At 43.4% G+C, this 13,790-nt stretch overlaps 3 protein-coding genes across 5 annotated transcripts in view; 1 reads left to right on the top strand and 2 right to left on the bottom strand.

The window, feature by feature from the left end:
- The window catches only part of bub3 (BUB3 mitotic checkpoint protein), a 347,592-nt gene that overhangs the window by 318,689 nt on the left and 15,113 nt on the right, over positions 1–13,790 (top strand). The gene's annotated exons all lie outside the window — the stretch shown is intronic.
- Positions 6,765–10,597, bottom strand: mmp21 (matrix metallopeptidase 21). The gene is made up of 7 exons (XM_084040258.1): positions 10,437–10,597; positions 9,507–10,359; positions 8,896–9,035; positions 8,681–8,822; positions 8,310–8,567; positions 8,057–8,229; positions 6,765–7,136 (listed from the first exon to the last, which is right to left on the bottom strand). The coding sequence occupies exons 1-7, from the start codon at positions 10,587–10,589 to the stop codon at positions 6,831–6,833; spliced, it is 2,025 nt and encodes a 674-aa protein (XP_083896384.1). The 5' UTR covers positions 10,590–10,597; the 3' UTR covers positions 6,765–6,830.
- On the bottom strand, positions 10,935–13,747 carry uros (uroporphyrinogen III synthase). Of its 3 annotated transcripts, XM_084039775.1 has the most exons (10): positions 13,559–13,731; positions 13,018–13,092; positions 12,828–12,911; positions 12,644–12,740; positions 12,433–12,507; positions 11,981–12,055; positions 11,800–11,883; positions 11,580–11,665; positions 11,406–11,504; positions 10,935–11,319 (listed from the first exon to the last, which is right to left on the bottom strand). In XM_084039775.1, the coding sequence occupies exons 2-10, from the start codon at positions 13,078–13,080 to the stop codon at positions 11,197–11,199; spliced, it is 786 nt and encodes a 261-aa protein (XP_083895901.1). In that variant the 5' UTR covers positions 13,081–13,092; positions 13,559–13,731; the 3' UTR covers positions 10,935–11,196. The 3 variants fall into 3 exon arrangements, with proteins under 3 accessions (XP_083895901.1, XP_083895899.1, XP_083895900.1); XM_084039773.1 differs by having other exon boundaries at positions 12,644–12,911; positions 13,559–13,747; XM_084039774.1 differs by lacking the exon at positions 13,559–13,731 and having other exon boundaries at positions 12,644–12,911; positions 13,018–13,511.

Genomic DNA, 13,790 nt, shown 5'->3' with positions numbered 1-13,790 from the left:
ACAAAATGAACATTTTTGCACGTCTAGGAAGTAAATCAAACGTTAAAAAGACAGTAAATGAGACAAGAAAACCTCATCACTCTGTTTCTTTTGATGACTGCATTCACTCTTCAAAAATCACGAGAGTAATTCATTATTTTGCTGAACAAAACCTGCACCTATCAGAAATGTTTGTTTGCCTAAGAGCTTTATTTTTTCCTGCAATAATTCAAAGCCAATGGGAAAGTCCCACAGGCCTCTCACAGGCAACCACTGCAATTCCAACGTCCGGCCCGGCCTACAAAAATACATCATCCCTGCAGCACTCGACAACAATGTCACACCACTTCCTTCTCCGCTCCCTGGTATGGACACGAGTCATTGTTAAAACTCCAGCTGCCCCGAGGGCGAGAACGAAAGAGCTGGAACCCAAAAGCGCAAATAACTACTCACGGCTACAGTGTGGCACTTTGAAGCCACAGCAGGGGGTCGTATATGTGTGATAGCCGTCTCTATGGGGCCACCGCCTGCACCTACAGCCCTGCGTCTTACTACAAAAATAAAACTCCAGTTGTAATAAAGCAGAATTATTAGGTGACGTCTAGACTGAGGGACTCCTACTTAAGGTTTGAGCACAAAGACTCTCAGATGTACGCTGGAGCGACGGCATGGGGTAAAAAAAAGTATGATTTCTAGCTAATTATAAAGTGATTTCTTTGTAATAGCAGGATATTACTATTCATACACATTTTTTATTTTCTGTTCATGTGCTAAAGAGACAAATCTTAGTATGTTCCTAAAGTCCAAAAGAGCTACATATAAAAAAATGTCTCCTCGCCCAAATTAAGACTGAAAGTGAAACCTGGACACAGACTGGCATGTAACACACAGTGTGACACCCTTCCCCCCAGTTAAGTAAGGGACTGCTCCCCCCCTTGAGTTAAACTCCATCTGTTCCTCTGGTAGAAAAGGGAGGGTGGAGGAGAAAGACGGGTGGGGGCCGTCGAGGTGAGGAGAAAATCAGGGTGGGATCTGGAGATAGCCGTAGGAGAAAGATGGAGGAGGAGGAGGTGGAGGGGAGCAGGGCCTGATGGCGGCGGTGCTGGGTGAGGAACTGAGGCGAGGAGGGAGGAGGGGGGAGGAAGGAGGAGGGAGGAGGGAGGAAGAGCCTCAGTGCCTCGGCCACTTGACAAATTCCTTGTTTGGGTGCTCCTGAATGTACAAGTGGTCTCATGGGCAGGTGTGCTCCTGTGGAGGAGGAGAATAAAGGGGCTCATCAGATGAAGGCCATTTTGTCGACGGGTGGGAACAGCGCCGCATTTTTTCTCGCGCATAAAGTTGGGACAAAAACAAACTAACGAGGCGGCACGTACGTTTCCTGTCACTTTCTCCAAACGGGAGGCGGAGGCCGGGGGTCACTTCTGTGTGGCCATGCGTGGGACAGCCTCCCTCCCCTCCCTCCCTCCCCCCCTTTGACCCGCAGCTGCCACTCAGACTGACATCACCAGAAAAGCCCCTTGTTTTGTCTTTCAAACTCCTCCTCAGCCAAAGGTCAAGGTTCAGTCGGTTGGCGGACGGGGAGAGATTCCTCACCACACATGGAGGCAAATTAGCCGCCTGTGTTCACTGGGCGGGATTCCTCTTGTGGCGGGACAAACGTCCCCTTTCACACCCACGCTATTTGTTTATCAGGTATTAAACCGATGCCACGTAAATGCTGCATTATGCATGAGGCCACATACTTAATTACACCCGCATGATTCGGATGGTTTATTCTCGAGAGGAGACGCGTAATCGCTGTACTATTTCCATTCGGCGTAGTGACTCCTGCTCACACGTGGAACCGAGCGGAGATAGACAGTCAAAGACACTTTCGGGGGGCTTTTCACTGCAGACTTCTTCTTCATGGTGTAATGACGGCATGAAAGCTGCGGGGTTTGTGAATCCCAAATCCTATTTACCTCTCCTCGACATTAAAGATCCTTAGCGAGGAGCACTTTCGCTTGAAACTATTTGATGATAAAAGCTCGATTTGAATGTGAAATTGAGAGGCAGCTGTGAAGGTAACAGTCGGGTGTTTTTTTTTTTTTTTGCTTTTTAATTCAAACTTCTTTCTACGAGGGCAAGAAGAGAAGCAGAAAGAGGAGGGGGAGAACATTGGTGTGTGTGTGTGAGAGCGCACATGTTTATGCATTGGCGCAATCTGGGCGTGTGTGTGTGTGTGTGTGTGTGTGTGTGTGTGTGTGTGTGTGTGTGTGTGTATTCCCGTGTGCATTTTTTTCCTGAGTGAGGTGAGTGCCTGCTTGATTTTTTAACCACTGTAAACCAGCCGGAGCCATGTTAACGATGCCACTCACAGTTAACATGCAAAAAAAAAAAAAATACTTTCAACTAAAAATCTTCTTTTCAGGAAAAAGAAAAATGACTGCAGAATAAATGCTGATCCACGCTCTACCTCGGTGTGGCGGAGGAAGCTTTGGCAGCAGCTACAAATTCCCTTCAAAACATGGAGGAAACACAGCACACGGGGAGTGTACACCCAGGTAAATGTATTTCCATAACCTGTCATTTCAGGATAAACACACACACACACGTCAGAATCTCCACAGTAGACCTCTGACAACAGGGGACGCATACAGAATCCAGAGAGGATCCTCCGCTTTTCTTATTCTGCTCTCAAAATACATATTAATGCAATGCAAACCGCAGAGATGCCAACCCAACAACCTATAACAACCCAATAGACTTTGATTAGATACATAAGCATTGGTCCAAAATCACATACAGTATTAATCATTCAAAAAGAATTAACTAACACATCGTTTTGATCCCTGATGCATCTCAGATCAATTCGAAATGTCAAATACATTTCCGGATTAATATAAAAAAAAATTAAAAAAAATCCTATAAATGTGAAGAAAATCAATATGTGGAAAAATGAGTTCCTTTATGTCACAGAAAAGAGACACAACAGTCATGAGGACTAGTTGGACCACGTCTATGTGCTGAGGTTGCCCTCTACTGGTCCATTTTCTTGTGGCATAAAAGATGAGTTTACCTGCTTGAAGGCGTTCCTACATTTACATTTTAATATGGTAGTTACACCAGACTTCACAGTGGGTTTAATGCTAATCTAGAACCTGTCAAAGTACTTGTGTGTTTAAATTCATACTGTATATGGATATGTAGGCTACTTGGAAGGGTGTATACGGAAATGTAAAGGATCTACAGAAAATTAAAGGGATCAGTTTATTTGATTACTACTCAGCCTGTGACATGATGAGTTATCGGACGTTTATAATTGAGGTATTACCCTATTCTTTGCTTAAACTTAGGTGGTTCTGCATGGTGTCATTTTGTAATCTTTTAGATCGGAAGTTTTTTTTAAGATGAAAAAAAGCTGTGAGTTTTTAATCATTTTTTTCAGACGAGAAAGTATCCATTTACATTCCCAATATGTCAAATTATGTCAGTTTATCAGAATAACGCTTGCGACTGGAATTTCCTGCCAACATTTTTGGAGCTGTAAAGAGCTGCCTGGTCATCAATAGTGTTGTTGTAATTACTCTTACTGCTAGAAGGAGTAGAAAGGTCTGCACTGTATCGACAACCATGTGCCTTAAACTTGCATTCTCTCTACTGGCCATCAGGGGGCGACTCCTCTGGAAAAGATTGTATTGATGTCTATAAGAAAATGACCCTACTTTTCATTAGATTTATAATCTCAGTCAACACAAGTTTCAAGTCTTTAATACAGCATGATGTTCATTTTGTAAATCATGATTCTGTTTAGAGTAAAATAGATGATACAGCAGGGTATGCTGTCCAAATATGGTCACTTCCTTTCACTGGTTGCAAAAAGATGTCGACGGCCAAAATGACGAAGTTGAGGCTTCATAACCGAAGTCCAGGTCTACGATTTAACCTTGGTTTTCTTAAAAAAAAAAAAAAAAATCAATTAAATTAAATCAAGAACCACCAATATGGAGATAGCTAGTCAGCTAGCAGCGAGCTAATTATTTACTAGCTAGCAGAGTTCAATAAAAATGCTTTGTCTCCCCTTCTCACAGTGAGAGTAATTACAAAAAACTGTCGCTAAGTCCGATCGACAGGTGTACTTTGGTACTTCTATGGTATATTGCAAAGCCATTTACACCAAAAGACACTAAAAAGTCATTTGCAGCCGTGATTTCAGGCCATTTTCATGCCTCATGCTCCCAGTCACTGATGTGGTGCTGCAGAAGCATCCGCTCGCTGCAGAGTATCTGCTGAACCTCCCAAACAGCGTTCACAGTAGAAGGTAGAAGGAATACAAATGCATTTGAAGTGGAAGTGAAAAAATGAGTCGGGCAGCAGAAAGATCAATAAGCCCGGCTTAGAAATGGGGGCATGGAGTTTTGAGAGATGTGGGCTATTATCAAGCTGGGATGGTCGAACCAAAACAGACGAGTTGCATCATGGGAGGAGTTTTTTGGGAACTCGACTCACATCAGGGAGTAAAAGTCCCATCGTTTTTTGGATTAGTCTCCTAAAAAGTCAATGAAGTGCATCTAAATCACCGGAGTGCCCCTTTAAATGGATGAACTGTTGGTCAACCACCTGTTCATCATGAAATATGTTATCAGACGACGATGATTCAAGGTCAAAGAAGTCACAATGTAGTTGCAGAAGTCGAGATTCATCGGGCTGCTTTGTAATGCAACTCATAATTGTGTTTGGACCCTTTTTGACGAGGAGACGCCAGTAAGACAAATGGGTTTGAATTTCAGCCGGTGGGTCATAATGGATGAGGGATGAGGAAATATCAGTGGGGCAGGGGAACGGGATGCTCTCCATGGCTACTGATCAATACTCTTGAAGTAATGGAATTGTTTATTCCCTTTTTCCTGATGAGGTTACCACTTCACTCTGCTTCTACAAGGGCAGGCAGGGCTGAAGATCTCCACGGTGAATATCATCATCCACATGAAGACACATTACAGTAGGGAACTCAAATCATATTTTAGTTCAGTTTTTATTCCTGTTTTTCACACTGGTTTGAGAGAAAAATGGCAGAGTTTGGGAGAATGTTTTTGTCCCATTCTCCTGTTTTCTCCAAGTGCCTCCCATGTGGATTCCTGGGCCATGACACAGGTTTTTTTGTTTTGTTTTGTATCTCTGTGAAGCTCCATCGGCATGACTGATCTCATTTATCTCAGTCGCATCCAAAGAGGCCCCGGGTGCAGGCAAGGGAGCTGCAACGGCAGTAGGAAAGAAAAAGAAAAAAATCCCCGATCACTGAGCTGTGCAGCGTGGCAGCCGGGGCTCACATGTGTGTGAATAACAGTGTTGTATTTAGGATTGTGTGTGTGTGTGTGTGTGTGTGTGTGTGTGTGTGTGTGTGAACTCCGGGGTGGCGGGAGATGTATGACACTTCATAACGGGATAAACAAACGCATCATCTTATGCGCTGGATTCAATATTAGTGCATCAATAATTCCCACTGAGACGCCGGGCGAGGCAGCGGTGTAGCGGAGCGACAGACATATGGCGTATTACCCTCAAACAAATGTGACTTCACGGCGGATTACATGATGTTTATTGGTTCTCTCTGAGGGGTAATGTGCCTGTAAATATTGTAATAATAAAAAAAAAAAAAGAAAAATCCATACGTTTTTAAAGTGGACTTGAACCGAGAAGCCGGTTGCTATTTAGTCCCTCAAATGATGTGGAATATTATCTGAAAAACAACAGGTATGCTGCTCTTTAATGCATTTACAGGGGGAAAAAAATCCTCATTCCGCACGTGTGTGAGCAGCCTCCACTTACCGTGACATTTTGTTCCTCTGCTTGTAATTGATTTCTACTTCAATTTATTAATATAGCCTATGGAGCGCCCGGAGCACAACGCTACTTATCTGGGGCCCACCAGGAGCTTAATCTCCTCAGATGAGCGGAATTAATAAGAGTGTTCAACATATTGATTACAGAATCGATGTTGGTTTCTTTGCACCGTGTCCAAATGATAACTGTAAAATGGATCAGCGTTAAGGTATAAATCCAGTTTTTTTTTTCCCCACAATCATCATTTTTGCTTCAATCTAAACTCCAAGATGCTTTTTTTTATTGATATTGTTAACCATAACAAGCAGGAATTCAATGGAAGCATGTTTCTCTTTCCACCAGCTCCAGGTTTTTATTGATAAAGCTCATATTGTTTTCTTCCAGGTCACAGCAGAAGCAGCACTGAAGAGATTTTAGTAACAGGAAAACATTTTCCAGCCCCTCGAGGCAAATTTGCGATTTGATGTTGGGCTCTATAAATAAAATGGACCTGACTTGATATTTTTTCATGCTCGCAGGCAGCTATAGATTCACGTTTCTGCAGCTGATTTAGAGGGAAGTGTGAGTTTTATACATCCGATATGCAACGACAAGAAATCTGAGGAATCTGGATTCATTTTAATCTGTTGTGTGTAATATTTCTGATGATTTTAAATCATTATATCACATTTATTTTTTATTTTTTTAAACACATGATTTCCCAGAAAACACTCACAGTCTTCCGAGGACATTTCCATTAGACGGTGCAGATTTGACCTTTGACCTTTGACTTATTTCAAATGCTTTTGCATAAACATCTTCTTTTCTTTGCTTTCCCCACAGTTTTCTATGTAAAAAATATGTAAATATTCCATAAATAAGTATTTTCACCCTAATGTAATGATATATAAGTATATATAAATAACACACCTTGTCTTTAAGTTATTCAAATGAACTAAAAGTGGACAATGCACGTCCACACATATGACACCATGTTTACATACCACAACAGGTGAGTCCACACCAGTCGGCTATAATGAGTCTCTGCTTCAGCGGGTGAGCCTGAGTGCCGTGGGATGAACGTTGCAGATGTCGAACCACTGCTGCTCCACCTCCTTGTGCGGCAGCAGGCCGTTCCGCGGCAGGAAGGGCCGGCGCCAGCGGTGGCGGCTGCCCACCACCTGCCAGAAGCGCGTGCCCTTGAGGAGAAAGACGGCGTTGTGGGTGTAGGAGAAGTACGCGGCGTCGACGCCGCCATCTGGATGGTCTCCGCTCACCACTGGAGGGAAAACATCTCGGATGTTTTTGGGGAAGCCTCGTGCCAAGCTGTTGGCTTCCACGCTGAACGCGTACACCTGTTTGAACAGATAAATTGTTCTCCTTATAAAGAAATCAGTTCAATTACAACAGGCAAACAAATCACAGAGGAAGTGCAGCAGGGTTTTTGTCTGCATGATTGTGTTCACTCATTATGCTGAGAAACAATGAATTAGCTCGGGCTCCGGCTGCCAAGTCGTCACTTATGTCTATACATATTTAATACTCGGTGCATAATGTTTGCCTCTTGGTTTCCGTCGAGTTCAGAGCTCAGAGCAGACTATGCATGGGAGCTTGATAATATGCTCAGAAATGTGTCAATTACTTTGATTAGCACTACTTTAGGAAATACTAACAGGGCTGGATTTAGACAGAGGCTCCCTCTACAAGACCACAAAATGATCAATACTAAGATAATAATAATTAATGTAAAGACACTTTGATCTGGATCGATTTTGATCCAATATAATCAATGTGAAGTGTAAACAATCAAGAGATCTAATCATCTTTAAGATGCGCCCTTATTTTGAAATTACCCATTTTACTATCCCTTAAATCAGACGTCTTCAACGTTTTCCAAGCCAAGGACCCCCTTGGTGACCCCCATATTACATATTGTATAACATTGTGTTGCTTATTAAACCGGGCCGAAAATAATGTGTAGTCCTTATAGTGCCATGTATAACAGTAATTTATAATGATGAATATTTACAATGCTAAGCCATTAAATAATAATTGTTGACAAATTCATTTTTTATTTCTATATAAATCTCCATCACAATTTCACAACATAATACGAAACAAACAGGAAGATTTATATTTGCTTATTATATTCATGTTAAGGTGTATTTTTGGACATAGGGTTAAAAAATGCAGTACTTCTTGGACCTCCTAGGGGTCCCGGACCCCCCAGGTTATCAGTATAAAAGAGATGAAGATCAGGGTTGTGTGTTCTTACGAGTGTATTTTTGAAGAAGTAGATGTGCGAGTCCCTCCTGTCGTAGAAGGCCGTGTCGATGGGCCCGAACACCCCTGGGAAACCTTCAGAGATCAACCTCGGGTAGCGGTGACCTTCGGGGTCCTGTCTGAACACCTGGTCCTTCTCACCGTCATACCTCCAGAACTGAGCACCTGCACACAAAAAAAAACATTCACCAAAAAGTACTGGCAAACTACAGCACCTGTGTGTTGGTATCTTTTTGGGGGCCTACCTTTAAAGAAGTAGACAGCATCTCTTTTCCTGGACCACACGTGCACGTGCGCGTCCACCCCGTCCGTGGGAACTCCACGCCAGCCGGCCTGCAGTGCCACCGGATCTCCGAAGCGTGTTCGGTTCTTGCGGTTCTCATACAGCCAGTACCAGCCGTCTCTCATGAAGTAGGTGTTAAAGCGGATGACCGTCTCCCCGTAGGGCGTCTTCTCCTTTCGGATCCAATCAAACGCCGTGTTGAATCGACCATTGCAGCCCCCTGGGGTTCGAACCAGTGACGGAAACAGGTTCTTTTATTGTCAATCCAATGCAAGTATGTAAATGTACCTGCATTTCTGTGTGTGTCCACTAGATGGCGGTGTAGCCATGTACCATAAAGGTGCTGTATAGCCTTCCTGTCCATCCAGTCCACCTCGAAGCCCGCCTCCTGGGGCAGATAGCTGGGCTGCATGATGGAGCCGGCTCTGTAGATGTGGGGGAGGCCCAGCACGTGGCCGATCTCATGAACCGCCACCTAATAGATAGGAAATTATCATTTAGATTATTCTCTTCATGGCATCTCGGGGATTGCTTTGATCAACACTCACTTTGAGAAGACTGATTCCGCTGCCAGCATTGGGAGCGGTGAAATGTTCGTCATCGTCGAAGTGTATATCTCCCAGGAACCAGGCGTGGGCAAACTCCTGACCGGTGCCATCAAACCTCTGGTTGCAGCCCAGATGCCTTCCTGTGTGGAAAACAGTGGAGCAGGATAAAGAGATGAGAGAAGGGAAGATGGAACTTTTTTAAACAGAAGATTAAGAAAAAAACAATAGAATAAAACATATACAAACAATAATAAATAATGAAGCAATACATATAAAGTGTATAAGAAGTAACAACACCAGTGCAAAATGGAATAGCAATAACATAAAATACAAAAAAATGAACTTTTTTCAATATTACTACAATAAGAAAAAGAGTATTGGCTATGAATTTTAAAAAAGTAATGCAAAGCTATATTTCACATGATATTAAGATGTAATAAAACAAAACAAAAAAGAGGGGCAGGTGAAAAAATTAAACATACAAAGCTTTAAAATATGAATTGTGTATTTTCTGAAAATATCTGACCAAGTGAGTGAAAAACCTCTCTCCTGTGATGATTTTAAAAGTAAACATGTTGTATTGAGTGTCAGGTGTCCCGGGTCGGACCTACCTGTGCCGAAGCCCAGCCTGATGTCCACGTCCTCCAGCGGGGACCGCGTGTCCTCCACAAACTCCAGCGGAGACACCTCGCTCCACATCCTGAAGGCCAGTCTGAAGATGTGCCTCTGGTCTTCGATGGACAGCTGGCTGCTGTATCCTTCTCCGATCAGCCTCCACTTCAACACGCTCTTAGAAAAGGCCACGTAACCCGTTTCACTCAGATCTCTCTTGTGCCTGCTTTTGGACACGAGGGTGGCCAGGTGGCGTTTCCTGCGTCGCGCTGCCTCGCCGTTCACCATCTGACCGCCCGTCATCACATCAGAGCCGTTTAGGGATGTGCCGTTTGTGATGTCATCAAATAAGTTGCTGTCTTCTGTGTGATTCGTGCTGGTGTCATTGGAAAAGCCTGCGAGAACTCTTTCTGTGTCATTACCATTGAATGCATCGTCTTCCAAGGAGTCAGCAGGACGGATCAGATCACCCTCGGTCTCGTTGAAAGCATCCGAGGAGCTACTGTTCTCAGGTGCCACGGGGTCATCCAGGTTGACCTCCTTGTCGGGGACGCCACACCTGGGCTTGTTCATCGCCACCTTGGTGGCCTCATCAAACACACCTGTGGCAGGCAGGCCGGAGACCCTCTGGAACTCTTTAAGTGCCGAAATAAACACTTGGTTCTCGGTCGGACCGCCGTGGTCGTCCCATTCGCCGCCGCCATCGCCATCCCTCGAGTGATGTGCGGTTCCTTCCTCAATCGTGTCTTGCAGGTCGTCCAGGAAGTCTTCATTAAAAGACGCGTCTGAATCTTCAAACTGGATCTCCTCCCAGTTCACCGGCTTTATGAATCCATATCTAGAGAGAAACACCTGAAACAAGACACTGGTTACATTATATGATGACCAACATGTCTGATCTAATAGATGCTGAATGGGAAGGCGTTTACCTCTGCTGTGTACTTGTTGGTTATAACCTCGGCTTGGTGAGAATTAAGGCTCTGCACGTCAGAATGATCCCGATTGTGGAAAAGTTTCTCTGCGTCAGCTGAGCTAACGCTCGTCCAAAAGAGCAAAGTCATCAGCTGGATAAAAGTCAGCATCGTGGCGTTGGTTTGTTCGTGTAACTACATACAAGTAAGAAGCCGCGGTGCTTTATAGGCACAACCCGGGTTTCTCCCCACCCATCGAAAAGGTGGGACTCTCTGTAGGTATCCCACTTTCCTCAGCTTTGTGTGAAAAGTAAACCTGTCTTTGTCTTGACTGCTCAATTTGAACGGAATTGCATGGATGTGTTAAACACGCTCCGCTGGGTTTAAATGGACTGTTGTTGACCTCTGGAATGAAGGGAAAACCTTCACTTTCATGTAGACAATAACACTTTAATACAGCTGTGACTTCTGCAGCCACCTGTTCTCTCACACGTCAAGTAACCACTGAACACACTCTCCATATCATCTCACTGACAAACATTTATTTTCAAAAGCAGGCTAGATTGACTTTCTTGAGCAAGCCTAACATAAATTAATTATATTCACTTTTTTTTTTGCTTTTATGGCACAAAAAGCTACTTTTTCCTCTGTGCAAATTAGCAGATGTACATCCAAAAACGGGTAGCAAAGTAAAACAAGACAAATGCGAATACATATAAATAAAACACAATATACAAAGACAGAACATAAAGCGGATGGATCTAAGGGCTGTGGGTGGTTACTGGAGGGCTTTGGCTATCGCTGCTGCCAGGTGTTCGGCTGTTGGCTTTCCTGCAGTGCAGCTGACACACAGGCCTTCTGCTGTCATAGCATCTCGTGTGGTCGGCCCGATGGCTGCAAACTGGAAACAAAGAAGTTCACAGGACTGTCAGAGCCACTGGAGATCTGCTAAATCATACAGATCCATGCATTATCACGAGTCTGCACCTTTATTTGAGTCAGCTGTTCACCCGACAGCCTCTGTACCACTTCGAGGCAAAACTTCACCCCGGATGGACTGAAGAAAGCAATGCTGGCCGGGCCGCCCTGTAAACGCACACACAATGTAACCCTACATTTAGAAGAGCGTCCTCTAAACTGCCGGAGGTGTGTGGGGTTTACCTGCTCTGTGAAATAGTTCTTGAGATTTTTCTCCAGATCCGGATGTTCAGCTGTTTGATAGACAGTCAGCGTCTCGAGGGGCACTCCTGGAAACAAAAGGCACAGATACCCATCGTGATAAAAAGGTAGAGCAATTATGATTTTATAATTAGTGCAGCCCCAGTGGGACTTTTATCACCTTCAGTCTTAATCTCGAGGCACAATAGGGGAGAATGCTCACCGTTTTCCCGTAAAGCCGTGGGCAAGACTTCTCTTTTGATTGAGCCACAGGGGAAAAAAAGGGGTGGGATATTTGTGTCCTCTCCTATGATGAGAATTAAGTATAAGGTCACATTAGTTATCAGAAACACTTGTAAATGTGAAGAAACTGAAGAATGTGGGAGTACAAAGTCATATCGTACGTTCAATGATAAGACGTGATAGGACATCTGCTGTCCCCGTGTCCTCGCCCAACGGGTTCAGACCCAGATTCTGGACTGTGCAGGAAAATAAACACAGAAGGGAGAGTTGATATCAGCGACATGTAACCGAACATCTACAACAAAACGGATGATTTAGTCAAATTCATTCCAGCTGCTTCGATTACTAAAATACACAACAAAGACATCAAATGTCACTGAAGAAAGAAGGTAGAAGGTCACGTCAGGAAGGTGCTGCACCTTGCAGCAAACTGTCACTTGTGCACAACCTATTTCCAAATGACCGAGGGCAGGAACATCACCTCACACACTTCTGTCAACACCAGGTGCCCGACACACTCTCCTACAATTAGCAACAACTTAGCAAGGGCTCATAAAAAGAACAATTCTTTAAAAAAAAGAGGGAGGAGTTTTTATATGTGACAATAACTCACCTAATGCAGCAGTTGCCTTCCCAACCACATAGATGGACTTGCTGTTCCATTTGTCTTTCACAGAGCTGATCCATTCTGACGTAATAATAAAGAAAAGGATATCATTGAATCGAGGACATTTGACTAAAACAGGTGCTTTGGGAGGATTTATCAATGAGCTACAGGGTGCAACTATTGATTTCTGCAATGCATTCCCGTTGTATGATCTCACCTTCCCTCCTTTCTTCTGCTTCTAAGCACATCTTCACAGCCTCCACTGCTCTTGGGCTGGTAAATATAAGACCTCCATGTTTTTCTGGTTGGAAAAGCTGAAAAATAGCAAAAGACATCTCAAAACAGCAGACACATGATAGAAAAGAAGCAATAAATGTGAACACGAATGACAAATGATTTACCTTATCTGACAGGGTGTTTAATGAGACAAATTTAAAAGACAGCACAGGGATTAGGGTCGCTTTGTGTCCGTATGATGCCAGCTGCTGTGGAAGCGAAACAAGAAAAATCCTGTCAGAATTTTCTGTGAAATGCAAAGCATTAAAAATGACAACTCCTGAGAATATATTACTGTAAAACAAGTGAATCCACCTTAATATAAGGATCAGGTCCAGACTCTCCATCTCTGGGCTCTTTGAGAAGCAGTACATGCATCTTGTCAACGACCTTAACACGCAATAAAATAAAAAAAACAGGGTGAAATATGAATGCAGCCCAAAACCAGATATTCCAAACTGCAAAAGCAACCCTGAGGACAGTGGGTGTGAAGCTACAGCCAGCTAAGCTACACCCTAAAACTGAACTGGCATATGCATCCTGCTGATAACAACACTGTTGCGTAACACGACTTAACTGCACATAAGTAGAACATTAAAAGCATTTCTGTCAAAACGTTCTCGTCGAATACATGCATTGTGTATGTGGCATTAGCTAAAACTTGGCTTCCTGTGTTGTTGTTTACATTAGCAAGACATGCATGTCGGTGAAGATAGCAAGTAACCGTCGCTTTAATGGAACATGTGCGTAATGCCGAATGATAGTACGTCAAGTTATCTTGCTTGTGTGGTAACGTTACAATGATGTGAACAACGGATACCAAAAAAATACAAAATATTACAGGAAATGAATGTACCTTGAGCTGTCGCTACCGCTGAGTACATGACGACTTTCAGCCATGTTCAAGAAGGGGGAGACGTAACATAGAATATTTTACTTACTTAAAAAAAATCAAGTATATACGGAAAAGTATTATTCTGACAAATATAAAATCGATAATCAAACTTTACACCGCAAATACCTATTCGTAACGGAACTGTAATAGTTTAGGCAAACTTTAAATAATCGCTACCCCTTTTCCAAAATGG

The sequence above is a fragment of the Eutrigla gurnardus genome (assembly GCF_963514095.1).
Source record: "Eutrigla gurnardus genome assembly, chromosome: 22".
Classification (NCBI taxonomy): Eukaryota; Metazoa; Chordata; class Actinopteri; order Perciformes; family Triglidae; genus Eutrigla; species Eutrigla gurnardus.
The sequence above is the reverse complement of the archived record's forward strand: the minus strand, read 5'-3'. Positions and strand labels throughout refer to the sequence as shown.

What these genes read in the sequence shown, in the direction of transcription:
- mmp21 (XM_084040258.1), bottom strand. Translation starts at nt 10,589, where the DNA reads ATGCTGACTTTTATCCAGCTGATGACTTTGCTCTTTTGGACGAGCGTT. An exon ending in TGCTGTCTACTTCTTTAAAG is followed by an intron (nt 8,230 to 8,309) that starts GTAGGCCCCCAA and finishes TTTTGTGTGCAG; the next exon opens with GTGCTCAGTTCTGGAGGTAT. An exon ending in ACTTCTTCAAAAATACACTC is followed by an intron (nt 7,137 to 8,056) that starts GTAAGAACACAC and finishes CTGTTCAAACAG; the next exon opens with GTGTACGCGTTCAGCGTGGA.
- uros (XM_084039773.1), bottom strand. Translation starts at nt 13,080, where the DNA reads ATGCATGTACTGCTTCTCAAAGAGCCCAGAGATGGAGAGTCTGGACCT. An exon ending in CACGGCTTTACGGGAAAACG is followed by an intron (nt 11,666 to 11,799) that starts GTGAGCATTCTC and finishes TTTTGTTTCCAG; the next exon opens with GAGTGCCCCTCGAGACGCTG. An exon ending in AACAGCTGACTCAAATAAAG is followed by an intron (nt 11,320 to 11,405) that starts GTGCAGACTCGT and finishes CTTTGTTTCCAG; the next exon opens with TTTGCAGCCATCGGGCCGAC.